This window comes from Scyliorhinus canicula, chromosome 18, assembly GCF_902713615.1.
Source record: "Scyliorhinus canicula chromosome 18, sScyCan1.1, whole genome shotgun sequence".
NCBI classification, from domain to species: Eukaryota; Metazoa; Chordata; class Chondrichthyes; order Carcharhiniformes; family Scyliorhinidae; genus Scyliorhinus; species Scyliorhinus canicula.
Genome location: NC_052163.1, coordinates 15,322,855 through 15,341,857, shown reverse-complemented (window position 1 = coordinate 15,341,857; position 19,003 = coordinate 15,322,855). Strand labels below are relative to the sequence as shown.

Sequence of the window (19,003 nt, the reverse complement as noted above, 5' to 3'; positions counted from 1 at the left end):
GGCACTCGTGTCATTTCAACTCTTAGAACAGAGGCAGAAGTTGCCCCTGGAAAAGATTTGCAAAATTTAGATGCTGGTTGGTTAGCAGTCAAGAATTGGCTATTAAAATTTTGCCCCCCCCCCCCCCCCCCCCTCCCCGAGGACCGATTGGTCAAAGATCACATCTTGCATTCAAAAATATAATGAGGATATTCAGGATTTCGAGGAAAGATTTTTACATTCTTGGATGGAATATTCAGGAATGACATTCGAACAGGAAACTGACACATGGGACGCAAGCACTTTAAGTCCATTTAAAATGGCTTTTATAGCCAGTGTTAAACCTGAAGTTTCTGCTGCCTTGAATTTGGTTTTACCGGCTTGGGCCACAGCTGACACATATCGGGACATGGTTGACCGATGCATTCAGATAGATCGTGGCTTGCACAACAAGGCAATCTTTCACACTGCAACTGCTCAAATCAAGCCTATGGTACCTGCTCAAATGCAGCTTATTGCTCAAATCCAGCCAATGGTACCTTTTGCTCAAGTTCAGCCTATGTTACTCGTTGCTCAATTTCAGCCTATGTTACCCGTTGCTCAATTTCAGCCTATGTTACCCGTTGCTCAATTTCAGCCTATGTTACCTGCTGCTCCAGCATGAGCGGCTGTTGCAGCGCCTGCAGGAATATCAGCAGTAACTACAATATCACCACAAGCATCAGGGCAAACAGGTACCCTTGCTCCATTAAAATCACGTACGGAAATAGCACAATTTCTTTTCTGCGGTAGAGTAGGACATTGGATGGCAACATGCTATCATAAACAATGGATGGATTTGAGAGATGACAATGAAGTAGACCGTGATCACTACAATATGTATCCACCTCGTGGACAATCACATAACGCGCACAGCCAAAAGGCACCTAGGGTTACATTCCAACAAGACACACTGAGACTTGCATACAGGGATTCTAGACCCTCCCAGCCATTTCCACGTAGGTAGGAGCCGTACCCACGTAAGGATGAGCCGTACCCACGTAGGGACGAGCCGTACCCACGCAGGGACGAGCCTTACCCACGTAGGGGCGTACACGATGATGACAAGGCTATGAATGAAATGTTAAACAGCTGTCCTCCAGCTCAAAACGTTCTCTGTATGATAATTCAAAAAACTAATCGACCCCACTCTTGATGATTCTCTCCATTTTTCTCTACATTCACTTTTGGAACAGAAAAATGATGGACTACATATTTCACTAAGAGTGGGAGGTATTCATATTGATTTATTATTTGACAGTGGAGCTGAACTTACCTGTGTTACTGAACAGAATGCTGCTTTCTTTCCCCTAAATGCAGGAAAAATTAACGCTTTTGCTGCAGGAGGAGATTCTGTTACTCTTCGGAAGACTAAACCACTGCTTTTAGAATTCGGATCACATCAACTGATAGCGTCAATATGGGTAGGTCCGGTAACACAAGCACTTCTAGGTATGGACATCTTATCACAACTAAATTCTTCACTCAATTTCAATCATGGAAAAATCACCTGGTCCATTAGACACATCAAAAAAGATGAAATGCAACATCATCCAATTTGGGCAATTGACCAAAATGATTGTGGTCTTTTGAAAATGGAGCCAGACACTTTAACGGGGTCCGCTCCACCTTGTACCAAACAATACCCTATTAATAGAACTTCAATTCAAGGCATTCTACCTATCATAGAGCAACTTGAAGAAAGGGGTATTTTAGTGCGCATTCACAGTTCATCAAACAGCCCTGTATGGCCTGTAAAAAAGGCTTATGGCACATGGTGCCTTACTATTGACTACAGAAAAGCAAATCACTTCATTATCAGAAAAGCTCCTTTAGCGGCAGATCCGTCTACAATCTTTAACTCTTTAACTCCTGACCTTCAATGGTTTCAGTCATTGATATGGCAAATGGCTTCTGGTCAGTACCACTAGCTAAGGAAGCACAACCATGGTTTGCTTTTACAGTTAATCAACAACAGTACACATGGACTAGACTACTGCAAGGTTTGCACAATAGCCCAACTGTTTACCACATGGCTGTTTACCACAAAATCATCTCAGGCAACTGCCTGATCTCCCTTCCACCATTATCCAGTCTGTAAATGATGATCTGATAGCCTCCTTCAATAAAGATGATCTGATAGCCTCCTTCAATAAAGATGATCATGACAAAGACTTCCGGGTGGTCTTGAACCACCTCAGTACTAATGGTCACAAAGCTAGCTTTACCAAAGCACAAATTTCCCAGGCAGAATTGTTTACTTGTGTCAGAAAATTTCCAAAGGCAAAAGGGAACTTACTGAGGACAGAAAGGCTGTCATCAAAGCATCTAAAGAACCCTCAACTGTAAGAAGTAAGATCCTTTTTAGGACTCTGTAATTTTAACAGAAATTTGATTGATTCTTACACTCAGTTATCCCACCAATGAGTGATCTTTTAAAAGGAAACAGAAAATCAAAGAATCCAGTTAATCTCAATTTAGAACAGAAGCAATCATTTCTAAATTTGAAAAAGGTCCTGTGTTCAGCACCAGCCTTAGGCATCCCAAACAATGGAAAACCTTTTACCATGTTTGTTCATGAAAAAGATGGTTACATGAATGCCGTATTAGCTCAGGAACATGGTGATCAGTTAAGACCGGTTAGATACTATTCCCTTAAACTTGACAATGTGGCACTAGCATTTGCCAGTTGTTTATGAGCCATGGAAGCCACATGTTGAGCTGTAATGGCAACATCAGGGCATGTCTTAGACCAAAGGTTAACTATTAAATGTCCACACTTAGTCCATTGTCCACTATCCATGAACAGAGTGTCACAAGTTACATCAGCTAGATGGACAGCAGTTTTGGAAGCTCCCAACCTGTATTTTCACAAAGCCAGTCCTGTAAACCATCATCTTTGCTCCCACTTCCCGAGGAACAAAAGGGAGGGGAGGGAGAAAGGCATGACTGTGAAAATAATAGAGGAAATGGAAGAAGTATGCTTAGTAGAAGAAGAGCCACTACAGAACCCAGATTTAATCCTATTCACTGATGGTACCTCTTTTATTGACAAGAGTATCAGAAAAGCTGGGTGGGCAGTCACAAGCCCATACAAAGTATTAGCTGAAGGAAGTTTTCCCCCAGGTACCTCAGCTTAGCAGGCCGAATTAAAGGCACTAAGAGAAGCATGTCATGTTGCAAGAGATAAAACTGTTAACATCTATACTGACTCCAGATATGGTTTTGGAGTAGCACATGATTTTGGTCATCCGAAATGGAAAGGAAGTACGAGATCTTCCGAAAGCTATGGCCTTACCAAAAGAAGTATCAGTTCTAAAATGTAAAGCCCATACTCATGAGGACACTACGGAAGCAAGAGGAAATGCTCTTGCAGACCAAGCAGCAAGGGAAGCTGCCTCCCAATGGCATCAGGAATTCTGTCACATTTACAAATTGGGAGTAACCACTTTATTACATGATTTGTGTGAAATGCAGGATATTTGTACAATGGAAGAAAAATGGACATGGTTAGAATCAGGTATTCAACCAGATGATGGTGAAATTTGGAGACAAGTTCAAACCTGTTTACCCCAGAACAAACAATTGTCTTTCTCTGAGACTGACCACAAAATGCTGCTAGTCCCGATCCAAAAGCCTCTCATGGCGGTTTTACATAGAACATAGAACATAGAACAGTACAGCTCAGAACAGGCCCTTCGGCCCTCGATGTTGTGCCGAGCAACAATCACCCCACTCAAACCCATGTATCCACCCTATACCCGTAACCCAACAACCCCCCCTCCCTTTAACCTTACTTTTTAGGACACTATGGGCAATTTAACATGGCCAATCCACCTAACCCGCACATCTTTGGACTGTGGGAGGAAACCGGAGCACCCGGAGGAAACCCACGCACACACGGGGAGGACGTGCAGACTCCGCACAGACAGTGACCCAGCCAGGAATCGAACCTGGGACCCTGGAGCTGTGAAGCATTTATGCTAACCACCATGCTACCGTGCTGCCCGTTGACATAGAACAGTACAGCACAGAACGGGCCCTTCGGCCCTCGGTGTTGTGCTGAGCAATGATCACCCTACTCCAACCCACGTATCCACCCTATACCCGTAACCCAACAACTCCACCCCCATTAACCTTACTTTTTTGGACACTACGGGCAATTTAGCATGGCCAATCCACCTAACCCGCACATCTTTGGACTGTGGGTGGAAACCGGAGCACCCGGAGGAAACCCACGCACACACGGGGAGGACGTGCAGAGATTTTTAAACAATAAAAGCCTGTTTTATTAAGCGACAAGCCTAATGGCAAACAATGTGTAATAAAACTTAACCCATTAAGCACCAAACAGCTTGGAGTTCTTTTTTTCACTGGTTTAAAACCAGAACTGTCTGCAGCTTTAAACTTGATCCTACCCAGACCTCAGTCCGAAATCGCAACTGCTAACAAAGGCACGTTAATCGTTGCCTCTCCTCCTCCGTTAATGACAAATCCAACTCTCGCCCTCACTTCAAATAAGAATTCCAGAAGATTCCTTTCTCGTGTTGAAGACGTCCATTTTGCGAGTTTCAGGTGTCATGATTACACACTGAACTCTTACGATGAAGGCCTGCCTCCTGGCTACAGGGATATGGGATAAGTCACGTATCACTTAAAAAGTTGCCAAGAACTGTCAACTTGAGAAAACTGTCAGTATTTTGAATGTTGCTTTATTAATTTTAATAAATTAACATATCTTGTTAGCTGTGCTTCCTTGAACAGAATCGACGAATTAATCTACAGAAAACCAAGATACAGCGCAAGATTGGTTCAGTCATATATTTAATAAGTATTGTTTTTGATATTTTTAAATAAATGTTTAAAATTAGCCTGGAAATTAAAACTTCAGACAATGTGGAAGCTGGTTTTTTAAAAAAACACACAACTCTGATTTAAAAGCAAATTTATATTCCAAAAAAACACATCGTTCTCAGGAATTTGGCAGCAATTCAACTTTTACTCCCAGTCCATTTGAGTGACATATATGAAAAACGTTTAGAGATTCAAATAGCATCATTCCAATTTATCCACCCACTATACGCCCTTTTTGTCTCTGCATAAAAATTAACCCTTTCAACAAGTTTTTGTGTATAATCCAGAAGATGTCAAAGACTTAGCAATTCACATCCAATACAAAGTTTAAAAAAAAACTTGGCCAACCCTTTGATTACACTTATTGGGGTTGGCTTTCCAATTGATTGAGTGGCACAGGAATTCACATCATTAAGGGCCTTTTCATATTTTGCATATTTGGACTTATCATTTAGGTACTAATGCTGCTGATAAGATACCTTGGCTAATGCATGCCTACCCACAGGCCCCACCAATCTACATGGTTCATATTTATTCATATGCACCACTAGCCAATAACATCAAAATGGAAAGGTTTTGTTGAACTATTATTTACTGCATTATTATTCATTTATTAGTGAATTATTATTAATAATTTATTACAAAATCACATAATGAAATTAAATGAAATGAAAACCGCTTATTGTCACGAGTAGACTTCAACGAAGTTACTGTGAAAAGCCCCTAGTCACCACATTCCAGCGCCTGTCCAGACTTTGATAACTTTGATAATCATTTTACCATTTATTAATAAATCATATACTCAAATCTTTACTATATAATCATTTTATGTGTATACATGAAATTACTATTTGACTATATTGTTAACATATTGTATAATTTGTTAATACTGAATCAGTAGTATCAAATTTTATTAATTTATTAATTGTTATTCTTTAAGAATTATAATAATTATTGCTGAAATGCTTGTAATACAATGCTTATCCACTCGATTGTTTAAAACTGCAATGACCATATGAATGAGTTATTCTTTGCACTTTTACCTATCCTATTACATTAATAATGTATTTTATTGTTATAATATCTCACTTATTCTTTCGATTTATCAAAAGGGTCGACTGTAGAAGCCAGCTATTTTCTATAGGTAAAAGATAGCTATTTATCATTAAGGCCCTTGTCTATTAAATACCATTTTAAAACTCACTTATAACCTCAGGTCATTTCAAAACATACATTCAGCATTTCAAAACATAGCTTCAACAGAACACAGAGGCAGATAGATTAAAACAGCATTCTTATTCAGCTAACAAATACATTTGCAAGATAAAGTGACCAAGGACAGGGCAGGCTCCATGACAACAGCACAGTAACCTCAAGGCGCTATTATCCTCATCAAGAATACAGTTCAAGCAGCTTGCGATAAGAAAGCCGAATCGCATTCCATAGCTTATACAAGAATACATTTCATGTTAATGTTGCCTATACATGAGTGACAACTAACCCTCAAAATCAAACCTATTTGATGTTAATCCAAACCAATTAGAATTACATTAGGGTGTAGATTGATGGCTAAAGTCTGATATGATTTGGTATAACCATGATGGATTTCCGGATCATTCTCTCTCTCTCTCTCTCTCTTTCATGAATCTATCTATACTTTGATTTACTATTCGCTGTCTCCCTGTCTTTCATATTTCATTTTCAGACTTTGACTTTTAAAGTTATTGCGAGCTGTTTGCCTAAGCAAGAAAATCATTTGTGTGATGGTTTGAAAGTTCCATTGTCTACAAATTGCCTCTCTGTGAGTCCTATACTGGCTGGGCGTACTAGAGAATAAGACTTTTAAATGGCTCTCAATTGTAATCAATAGAGACAAATAAAACAGATTCTTATTTGCACTGAGAAGTTTTAACTTAAATTTCTACTGGGTTTTAGTGATTCGACAAGTGCTGCTAAAACCACATGGTAGATCTATCAGTAATTGAAGTTAAAGAGAAACAGACAGACAAACGAGATATTCAACAAGGTTAATAACAAATATTATGCTTGCACCCCCAGGAATATATGAAAACACAAGGAACAAAAAGACAAGAAGATGAAGACAGACCTGATGACCACCATTATGATCATTGTTGGATCACTACAGTTGCGCGCATCGACACCCCCTGTAACCCACACCACACTGACCCCAAACATGACCATACAATATGAGAACCCTAGCCCGGACACCACACCTCACAGGAAAATAAACACTGATACCACCACATGGTGCGAAAACATCGTAAAATGGTATTCCCTCTCATACACGGTAGAAGCCCTATTGGAAATTGCAATACTCCGCAGTGTCGTACAGATACTTAGAATTCGAAAATGGCAAAGGAGAGCCTCCCACTCCCCGATATATACACTCTTTTCCTGACAATCAACAGACCCCACAAACATTTTGAACCCCTTTTTCTGATTAATAAAGTTTGCATTTTCTGTAAATGTAATGAGTTGAGTAGAAATATGATGCTGCTGTTGTTCAAAATTGTTGTATTGTCATATAAGTTCCTTTTGTTATTTGCCAGCAGCATAAGTGTAGTTTAGGTAAGGACAGTTAGAGGTTCCCCTTGTGTAAAGAAGTTAAATGAATGATGATATGTTATAGTGCCCCCTTAGAATTTATGAATGTGTGATGTATTGAAAATGAAAACTTAGGTAAATGCTCCAATACATAGGACAGAGTAGTATAGAACCTGTCCTTGACCAAGGGTACCCGGCACACCAAAGAACAGATGAAGGGGGCAGCACGGTGGCGCAGTGGGTTAGCACTGTGGCCTCACGGCGCTGAGGTCCCAGGTTCGAATCCCGGCCCTGGGTCACTGTCCGTGTGGAGTTTGCACATTCTCCCAGTGTTTACATGGGTTACGCCCCCACAACACAAAAATGTGCAGGCTAGGTGGATTGGCCACGCTAAATTGCCCCTTAATTGGAAAAAATGAATTGGGTACTCTAAATTTAAAAAAAAAGAACAGATGAAGGATCAGTATTGTGATCCACCACGCCTCGCGTTTAGGATCAAGAGGACGGACTGCAGCCAAATGGAATGGCCACTTACAAAGGAAACATGGACACTTGCAAAGACTCAAAGGAAATATGACCAATACAGGATTCAGGCAAATTCAGAACCTAAATGTATATTTACTAACAAAGAACCAGACAGTATCGAAACCCCTGGCCGTTTGGCATTCTAATGGCCCATTATCCCAGGACAAAGGACTTGTACTCAGGTATCAGATACAATTGCAGACACATCAGCGCCACTCCCTTCACCCAGGAAGCCCAAACAGCCAATGTCAATGACCGCTCAGGACACGCCCAGCCATCAGGGCTCAAGTCGAAGGCAGTAATCGGAGCCTGCAGAATTATTAGGTCCAAAGCTAAGGAACGCCCAAAAGAGCGCGAAACCCCCGAACGATAAAGAGAGACACCGCCATGTGTTCGATCACTTTTGGCCCTGGAACACTGGCTCTCTTCGGCCCGGCCTATACCTGAAGCCAACTGCAGCACCACAGCCAGAAGCAAGTTCAAGATCAACGATCGCTACCAGATGAATGAGCCCAGCAGAAACTAAGTTACTTCTCCAGACCCAGCCAATCCAGATCCGAACAAAGGCCTTGTTCCTCTGCCAAAGCCGGGTGAATTAAGTTAAGTACAGGTTGTTGTAGTGTTAGGTATAATTTAGCTTGTAGTGTTTTTATGTTGCATGTGTGAGTTAATCTTGTGTGTAAATAAACTATTATTAAACTTGAACAAACTGACTAGTTGTTGGGTCTTTGATCGATATCCGGTTGAACCTTGTGGTGGTATCATTTGATACCTGGCGACTCTGAAAACAATATCCTCATTAATAACGGTCAGACTAATATCTGACTAAAGTACATACCCCAGAATTGGCAACATTATTGGTGATGCTGGTCGGATAGTATTCCACTCATTAAAAAGACCAACATTATTGGCATCTCCGGTGTGAATTGGCAACAACGTCCCATGGCAGCGGGAGGATGCAAATGGATTTGTATTGTATTAATGGGCTGGGCACCAGATTCGCCAAGCCCACGTGAATCTCCAGTCCTCTGGTGCAAGAATTGGAGCAGGTATTTCCCAGCATGGCCCTGGCGCGGTGGATCAAGGATGTAACTCTGTAAAGGAGTTATCCCCAAAGTCCATCGGAGGACCACCTTTCCACCGCACACTGCGAATCCTGTCCATCGAGTCTGCACCAACCCTCCAAAAGAGCACTCTAACTAGGCCTTCTCCCCTGCCCGATTCTCATAACTCGTGCATTGATCGTGGTCAACTTACCTAACCTGCATTTCCTTGGACATTAGGGCAATTTAGCATGGCCATCCACCTAACCTGCACATCCTCAGAATTGAACTCGGGTCCCTGGCACTATGGAACATATCACAGTCATTATTTCCAATTATTGAATGTATCCCTGTAGAATTCCTGACATCTATGATTTGTTCTAAGTCTGATACATCTCGCAAAGTGTGGGACCCTTTTCTCAAACTTCTAAGCTCTGCACTATCTGACGTGCTCCGCAAGGTTTCCCATGAGCCATATTGCAAATTGTGAACTCGCTATACATAAAGGTATGCAGCTTGATATATTATCCTATCTTGTTGATATGGCCTTATCCTTTCTCCTCCATTTTCTGCTTGATCCGGTGTTCGAATTGGAGGCACTGATTCTTAAGGACAGCTGTTCTGAATTTATCCTGTCTTTTTCAAAAATAATCTTTATTGTCATACAAGTTGGCTTACATTAACACTGCAATGAAGTTACTGCGAAAAGCCCCTCGTCGCCACATTCCAGCGCCTCTTTGGGGGTAAAAACAGAGGGAGAATTCAGAATGTTCAATTCACCTAACAGCACGTCTTTTGGGACTTGTGGGAGGAAACCGGAGCTCCCGGAGGACACCCACGCAGACACGAGGAGAATGTGCAGACTTCACACAGGCAGTGACCCAAGCCGGCAATTGAACCTGGGACCCTAGAGCTGTGAAGCAACAGTGCTAACCATCGTGCCACTGTGTCTTTGCAGAAATATTTGTTCTTTTTTTGCTGCCCACTGTGCCACCGTATCTTTGCAGAAATATTTGTTCTTTTTAAATATAAATTTTGAGGACCCAATTTTTTTACCAATTAAGGGGCAATTTAGCATGGCTAATCCGCCTACTCTGCACATCTTTGGGCCGTGGGGGTGAGACCCACGCTGACACATGGAGAATGTGCAAACTCCACGCGGACAGTGACCAGGGGCAGGGATTGAACCCGGGTCCTCTTTTCAAAATCAATTGGTTTGAATTTAAATTGTATTTTGGAGGGAGCAGGGGTTGGATGGGTTGGATGGGGGGGCTCCCACACTGGGTTTTGTAAACCTCCTTCAAAATCTTCAATAGCTGCAAATTCCTTTTGCACAAACTCGGCAGGTGAGAGCCCCAGGCAACGATCAAACGTTTCCCTGCCTAGTTAAGGCATGCACACCACTCCCGCCCGTCAGTGTGTGAGCCCGGCTCATCTTTCCCGCTCGGACGGCGGTAACCCGAGGAAATCCCTGGCAGACCCCGGCCCCTCGCCCCAAACAAGCCTCGTGCGTGGGGGATGCTCCACCTGTTACTGAGGCGGCTCCGGCCGCGGCAGCTTCGCGCCCTCCCCCAGCGCCGCTACCCCGGCTCCGGGTGGGCTGTGCGGACGGTGGACCTGCGGAGTGACGCTGTGACCCGGCCGAGCCCGGCCATGCGAGCGGCCATGGCGGCAGCGCGGGTCGGGTATGACATCTTTGAAGAGGATCCGACCGTCAATGGTGAGAATGGGAAGCCGGGGTCATGGTGTCCGCGAGGTAATAGGAACAGGGGGTTGACCTGGGGAGAGGGCGCCAGGATGAGCCAGGATGGGTTTTTCAATGCCTGTTTGTTTATTTCAAAAAATTCCGAGAGGTTGAGAGGATTAAAGCTTTTTTCATTGTTATTATGAGCAGTTGTATCTGAATGAAGGTAAGATGAGTGTTTTTCCTCCCACCTGAAGATTTTCGAAGCTTATTTTGTCAGTTTTAGGAACATCTCAAAGACTCAGTTATTAGTTTGGTACATAGTGGATACTAGAAGGATGGTGTAATAACTGTAGCCCTTCAGCAAGGTAAGAAACAGTGAACGTTTATTCACAAGATCATAATCTTTATCGGTGTCACAGGTAGGCTTGATGTGGAGATGCCGGCATTGGACTGGGGTGAGCACAGTAAGAAGTCTTCCAACACCAGGTTAAAGTCCAACAGGTTTGTTTCGAACACGAGCTTTCGGAGCACTGCTCCTTCCTCAGGTGAAGCACTGCTCCTTCACCTGAGGAGTGCTCCGAAAGCTCGTGTTTGAAACAAACCTGTTGGACTTTAACCTGGTGTTACAAGTAGGCTTACATTCTCATTTTCAGAGTCTTTGTGGCTGCCAACCAGAGTCCAGAATGATTTGTTCGCTCAGGTGAATCCCCACCCTGTCCCATGATTGGTTTTCCAACTCATGTGATCCTATTGGCTGATCATCCCTTAAAGGGGCCTGACACCTCATCCGCCCCCCGCCCCCAGTCCGTTTACACAATGATACAGTAAACCAGAGAGTCCCGAATAAATTTAACATTTAAACCATTCAACCAGTCCATCATAGATTTAGTCTCTCTGGAGGTTACCGCGAGAACAAAGTGACTTGGGTGCTTCTGCTGGGGTTCTTTCTGCAGAAACTGCTACACCTGGTATCTCCTCAGGTACTGGCAACTTGCTGTCAGCCTGGTGAAGACAGGCTCTCCTGTCACAGGTTGACTTGGTACTTCTCTACTTCGACAACCAGCAACTTTTCCTGCTGGTAATATGGTTTCAGGCTGCAGTACTGGCTGCTGGGACAACTCCCATCCTCGTAACCGGCCCACATGTTTCCTGACAGTTCTATTTTGGATATTCACTTGATAAGACAGCGGTCTGTCTTGACTACAACATCTCCTGTGACCCAACTTGATCTGTTTCTGAAATTTCTGACAGACCCAGATGTAGCTCACTCGGCTAAATCGCTGGCTTTTAAAGCAGACCAAGCAGGCCAGCAGCACGGTTCGATTCGTGTACCAGCCTCCCCGGACAGGCGCCGGAATGTGGCGACGAGGGGCTTTTCACAGTAACTTCATTGAAGCCTACTCGTGACAATAAGCGATTTTCATTTCATTTCATGTAGATCAGGGCGGGAGACCCTTCGGGGACTGGAATTGTAGATAGTAAGGTTGTGTTTGTTAAACCTTTAGTTTTGTGTCCGTTGCTTCCTTGTTGTCATTTTAGCAGGATCAAACACATCCTGGCTTCATTCTCACACGTCCTCTGCTTTATCTTCTTTGCACATGTAATAACTTTAGCTCATCCACAGCGTATGAAATAACTAATGTTTATTTACAACATACTAGCTTAGAATATTGCAGCTTGGTGACTGCCAGTCAGCATCCCAAATCTATCTGAGGCAGAAGTCTATGCTTGATGGGATGAACCCCCACCTGAGTCCCCTGTGTGACCTTATTGGCTGATGGCACCTTAAAGGTACCAGACACCATATATGGGTATGGAGAATACACGGAAGAGGCATGGGGTTGGAGAGGATATATATGGGATCATTGGCAAGATCTTTTAAATGTACCTGTGAAAAGGTTCCCAACCCCACAGCAGGCTTGCCCAAGGTTTATGAACTGGTTTACATTGTGTGTGTTTGGGGGTGGGGGTGCCAATAGGTATAATTCCTCTTCAAAACCAAAGGTTTAAACAGCTTGTGTGCAGGAAGGAAAGCTCCACTGGTGATAACTATGCACAAACCACCAGAGTTAACACGGAGCTCTAAGAATGCAGTTTTACATCTGCCTGTGGTTATGAACTGTCAGGGTAAGCTCGCACAGTGAGGTGACATTTCAGTGGAAATTGTGCAAATTAATTAGCAGCCAGCATTCAAGCTGCTCATGCGTGCTTCTGAAGAGCTGATAGAGCGAAGAACTGACATTAGGACCCGAACGTGGTTTAATTTTGTTTTCATTGAACTTCTTTCTCTGCTCCTTGTTGGGTAATTTCAATGTTTGAGTTTTGAAAGCAAGCCCTTGCATAAAACAAGGGAAGAAATAACACAGCCTGCTGCATTCCCGCCCATGTACCACCCAGAATGCTGGTTGGCAATCAGGAAAAGGAATCTGACCAATTTTATTTCCCATTTTGTAGCTGTGTTCACTTGCAGCACTGCCTGAGATCACCAACATGATTACAGACGGGGAATTGAACCAGTGCGCTTCTTCCCCTTACGTTTCGCCTACTCACTTTATTGAATGAACTGGGGGGATCGCAATATTTATTCACCCAGACACGGGGAGAACATGCAGACCCATCACAGACAATGACCCAAGCTGGGAATCGAACCTGGGTCCCTGGAGTTGTGAAGTGCTAACCATTGTGCTACCGTGCCACCCATTAAAGTCACCTTTCTACTTATTGCCTTCTCAGATTGCCCCATTTTCCCATTGCCCCCTAAAGATATTGATTTTGATACCTCTCGTAATTTGCCATGATTCATGTGGGATTGCTGACTATAGGGGCTCTGTCGTTCAGTTTAATTGCATCTTGCTCAACATCCACGCACTGAGTTTCAACAGTGATAAACTGATCAACGGGGCATGAAAACCAGCCGGTTTTCTTTCTTTCTTCCTGATCTGAAGGGTGTTGAAGTTGTCCCATCCTATTCCCTAACTAGGATCAGAACACACCAGGGTCTCCTCCTCTGTAGAACTCATTAATTGGATCAGCTTGCTGAGCTGTGACATTCCCAGGCTTTGTATGTTTCAGTGTCAGTGAACTGTGTTCAGAAGGATCATGCAGAGGGTGAGGTGGGGCAGCTTGTGGAAGAAGAAATATACTCATCACATAATTTGCACGAATCTCCTAAAGGTTTATTTTGTTTGCAAAGAGAGCATTAAACATCAGTCTCGATTTTAAAAATAAATTTTGGTTTAACCCTTACAATGCTGCAAATGTGTTTTCTCAGTTGCTGTTGTATCAAGGCCTGATAGATTGACATTACAGCATCTGGCTGGTAAATTTAACAGAATTTGCAGTTCACTTGAATCTACAGCCTTGTAACAAACATCAACTTGATTACTGTTCCATATAATCATCACAGTAGAGAAATAAAAATGTATATAATGTATTGTTTACATGTATTCTAGTTGCTAGTGTGTTGGCGATCCAGTAATGACCATTATTTGTTTGTAAAGGTCGTAGTTTGTATTTGTACATGAGCATTTTCCCATCACATAATGTCAAAGCTGCAGTTCAGAAATCATGGCAATGGACAGGAGCAGCTATATTGTTGCTCACTACTTGTTGATGAATGTATAATTACAGTTTACTGTTGTACCTATCATGTGGTGTTTGATGCAATTTAAGTGCAAAATTAGCAGATTAGGCAAAAGTGATATTTTAATTATAGGTAATGGGAACCCAGGCTAGGATAGAGGAAAGAAAATCAATTTGTTGGAGATCAAATCTAATTAATTAAGATTTGACAATTTTCTATCCAGAAATAAGAAACCATGCTCTGTTTTGTTTTCAGATTTCCAGCATCTGCAGTATTTCGCTTTGATATTCTTAATGTATTTATATAAAAAGTCACTGACATAGCTCCTAAAAGATTAAGCTAAATGTTTTCTGAAACTGGAATAGTCAAAGTATAGGCCATAGACTCATGCAACCCATGAAACCCACGCCAGTTTAATAATCTTTATTATTGTCACAAGTAGGCTTACATTAACACTGCAATGAAGTTACTGTGAAAAGCCCCTAGTCGCCAGACTCCGGCGCCTGTTCGGGTACACTGAGGGAGAATTCAGAATGTCCAATTCACCTAACAAGCATGTCTTTCGGCACTTGTGAGAGGAAACTGGAGCACTCGGAGGAAACCCACGCAGACATGGGGAGAATGTGCAGACTCCACACAGACAGTGGCCCAAGCCAGGAATCGAACCTGGAACAGTGCTAACTATTTCTGATAAAATGTCTACTCATGTATTCAACTTGCTGGCATTTTGTGGGCCTGGAGGTTTGGCAAGAATCATTATCTTGAGGCAGTTTTCTCAATGATGAGCACTTTAACTGCAGTGCGGTTGTAGATCAAATACAGCTTGAATCCAAGTGAGGAGACCTTTTCTCATGGAGGTTCATTCTGAATAATTGATTTTGCATTGGACTTGATGAGGTGTATGTTTCCTTGTAATGATCAAATAATCTGTAAAACATTGCTTTGTAGCCAGTCACGGTCGCAATCAGAGTAAGACCTGCAGCTGCTCTCCCCCACCCCCCCCCCCCCACTTCAAATCCAACCCCCATGGAAATTCAGTCCCTCACAGATAGAAAAATATTTTCCACTGTTCACTGTATTCAGCTTTCACAGCTTGTAGCTAACATGATTTGGTTTTCCTGTTCTATTCTGGTGTTTCTGAAGTGTTTGTTATGAAATGTTTTTTTTACACTTTGTGCCGATGTGCTGAAAGAACCTCCACCCCCTCAACTTCGGTTACTTGAAGCCCAAAGAACTGATGCTATCAGTTTTCCATAAATCGTGTGCTCTTCAGTTTTTTTTTCCACACACTCTCATTCACATTTCTATTCGCACACATTGTGTAGACCGTCTGTGAGCATCGTTAAGAGGTTTGCCTTTCTAGGGCGCTTAGACACTCACCACAGTGGTCTTACAGCTACATCTAGAGATTAATTGGATGTGCTTGGTATTTTGAATACATGTCAAGATGTGGAAATTATGATTCCAAGTTTAATATTGTTGAAAAAAAGTTGTAAAGTTGAAACTTGCATCAAATCTGTGGAACATAAATTAGGAGTACCCAGAATAAGCTCACCCCCTCCAGAACTGTTGCTCCAGCTCTGGATTCAAGCTGCATTTGATCTACAACCGCACTGCAGTTAAAGTGCTAATCATTGAGAAAACTGCCTCAAGATAATGATTCTTGCCAAACCTCCAGGCCCACAAAATTCCCGCAAGATGAATACATGAGTAGAAATTTTATCAGAAATAGAACTCGAACTAGCGGGGGTTGCATGTGTCTATGGCCTATATTTTGACTTTTCCAGTTTCAGAAAATATTTGGCTTTACCTTTTTAGAGGCGATGTCAGTGAGTTTGTGTATAAAAACATTAAGAATGTCAAAGCAACATACTGCAGATGTTGGAAATCTGAAATCAAAACAGAAAATGCTAAAAAATAAGTTCTCAGCATGTCTGGCAGCATTAATGAAGTGAGATGCAGTTAATATTTTCAGGTCTGTGACCTTTCTGATCAGTTGAGTGCTTGTGTATTTCCAGCACTTTCTGTTTTTATTTTACTTAGCAATTAATTTAGCATTGGATAGTTACAGAATGTGATTTTTTTTTTAAGTGTCTTTATGGGTAGCACAGTTATTACACATAGAACCTTCGGACAGCAAAAATGGAGACATTATGGCTTTTGGAAGTCCTTGATCTTCACATAGAGCTATCTACTCCGAATCATATTTCCCTCCCCTCTGTCCAGTACTCAAAAAGGTTATAATGTACAGTATATTTAACTCTTGCCACTACACAGGATGCCAAAATTTTGACATGGTTTCGAAAACCATTTGAAAAAATACCTTGAAACTACTTTTTAAATTTAATCTTGGGCAAAATTTCTGAGCGATTTAGAACATAGAACAGTACAGCACAGAACAGGCCCTTCGGCCCTCGATGTTGTGCCGAGCAATGATCACCCTACTCAAACCCACGTATCCACCCTATACCCGTAACCAAACAACCCACCCACCCCCCCCCCACCTTACTTTTTAGGACACTACGGGCAATTTAGCATGGCCAATCCACCTAACCCGCACATCTTTGGACTGTGGGAGGAAACCGGAGCACCCGGAGGAAACCCACGCACACACGGGGAGGACGTGCAGACTCCGCACAGACAGTGACCCAGCCGGGAATCGAACCTGGGACCCTGGAGCTGTGAAGCATTTATGCTAACCACCATGCTACCGTGCTGCCCTATTGTCATATTTGTCATATTGCAAACAACAAAAGAGAAGTTGGAGTTTTAGTGAAACCCAATTGGTGTATGATTTGAGCCTTGAGTAACATGGCCCCAGCCATGGAGACTTTTAAAAAAATTTAGAGTATCCAATTCTTTTTTTCCCCCAATTAAGGGGCAGTTTAGCGTGGCTACTCAACTTGGCCTGGACATGTTTGGGTTTGTGGGGGTGAGACCCAAGCAGTCACTGAGAGAATGTGCAAACTCCACACAGTGACCCGGCGCCGGGATCGAACCCGGGCCCGCGATGCCCCGTGTGAGGCAGCAGTGCTAACCACTGCGCCACCAGGCCGCCCTTCCGCCACAGAGGTTTTTCATTCAGAATCAGTTTGCATTTTTTTCAGTTGTACAAGTCTGTGCATTACACAGGGGTAGCCCTCTACCTCCTCCTGCATACAAATCAATTTACATCATTGTAGTTAAAAAAACATGAGGAATTTTTGCTGTAATTGATACTGAGATTGATAGTTTTTATTTAAGGTTACGGAACGAAGGGCAGTATATTGAGTTGGAACACAGATCCGCCATGATCTGTTTGAATGGTAGAACTGGTTTGAGGGGCCTAATAGCTGTCCTCATGTTCTTATCTGTGTTAAGAGTAGATGGCAAAACTGATGCAACTTTGGAGCCTTATCAAATGTATTCCCGAGCTGTTTTCCGACTCCCTCCCCCGCCCCTCCCCCTTCATTATTCTCTACTTTTATATCACTTCAATCTTTTGACAAATATGCACTATGCCTATTGTCCTGTAACCATTTTCTAAACAGACTGCATAGGTCACTGTTTCTCAGTCAGTTGAAGCTCAGGGGTATGAAATCTGTGCTGAGTGTGGCACGATAAACCAGTGCCAGTTTTGATTGTCACGAATCACTACTCATCAAATTATGTTGTTTGTCCCCATTTGAAATTCCAATAAGACGGCTGAGGGCAGTTCCGTGGCTCTTTGCTTCCAATATTGGAGACCATGGAATTGTTTCTGAATTTCCAAATCAACACGAGCGTTATTCGAACATGTAACAATATTTTAGACCCACATTTGTGTGTGGCGGTTGATCAGAACAACATGAGAGTTAGTCAAAAACTAGCTTCTGGAAGATTTTTGGGTGTGGTTCAATTTACGTAACTGCAACAAAGTTAGTTTACTAAAAATGATTGAAACGCTGAGCTTAGTATTACAGTCAAGATGCATCAGTAAGATAGAAAAGCAAAATAACGTCTTTATTTCTTAATAACTAAGAGGCTCAATTCTTTAAAGGGTCAGTCAAGCTCATACATTTTATTTTGAAAAGTGAATCCAAACAATTCTTGATTGGATTGAATTTGTTTATTGTCACGTGTACCGAGGTACAGTGAAAATTATTCTTCTGCGAGCAGCTCAACAAATCATTAAGTACATGGGAAGAAAAGGGAGTAAAAGAAAATACATAATAGGGCAACACCAGGTATACAATGTAACTACATAAGCACCGGCATCGGATGAAGCAAACAGGGTGTACTGTTAATGAGGTTCAATTCAATACAACCAGCAGAACCTCAAATAACACGAGCACTTTGGATCTAATAGGTAAACATGTGATTGGTAGCTTCTGTTCCGTTAAAAAATTACAATGACCTCGCAACTAAATTTTAATTTAGACTTAAAATTTTTGATTATTGTGGAGATATTTACTGGTACATGTTGCCTAACCTACAAAGGCATTTCTAGATTATTAATGTGCTTTTTGTATTTGTGATGTACCCAAACTAGTCTTTAATATCAAAACAATTTATACCTAAAGAAAATATTCCAGTCTTGGGTGACTGAGTGGAGTTTGCATGTTCTCCTCCAAGATTTCCTCCGGGTGCTCCAATTTCCTCCCACAGTCCAAAGATGTGCAGGCTAGGTGGATTGGCCATGATAAATTGCCCCTTAGTGTCCAAAAGGTGAGGTGAGGTTACTGGGTTAATGGGGATAGGTTGGGGAGT

The 19,003-nt window shown here is 42.4% G+C and overlaps 1 protein-coding gene across 1 annotated transcript in view; it reads left to right on the top strand.

Moving 5' to 3' along the window:
• The first annotated feature begins 10,396 nt into the window (after nt 1–10,396).
• tha1 (threonine aldolase 1) overlaps nt 10,397–19,003 on the top strand; it is an 86,105-nt gene continuing 77,498 nt past the window's right edge. Inside the window, exon 1 of the mRNA XM_038778257.1 lies at nt 10,397–10,725. Within this exon, the coding sequence (XP_038634185.1) occupies nt 10,524–10,725 (202 nt within the window). The 5' untranslated portion in view covers nt 10,397–10,523. The remainder of the gene's footprint in view (nt 10,726–19,003) is intronic.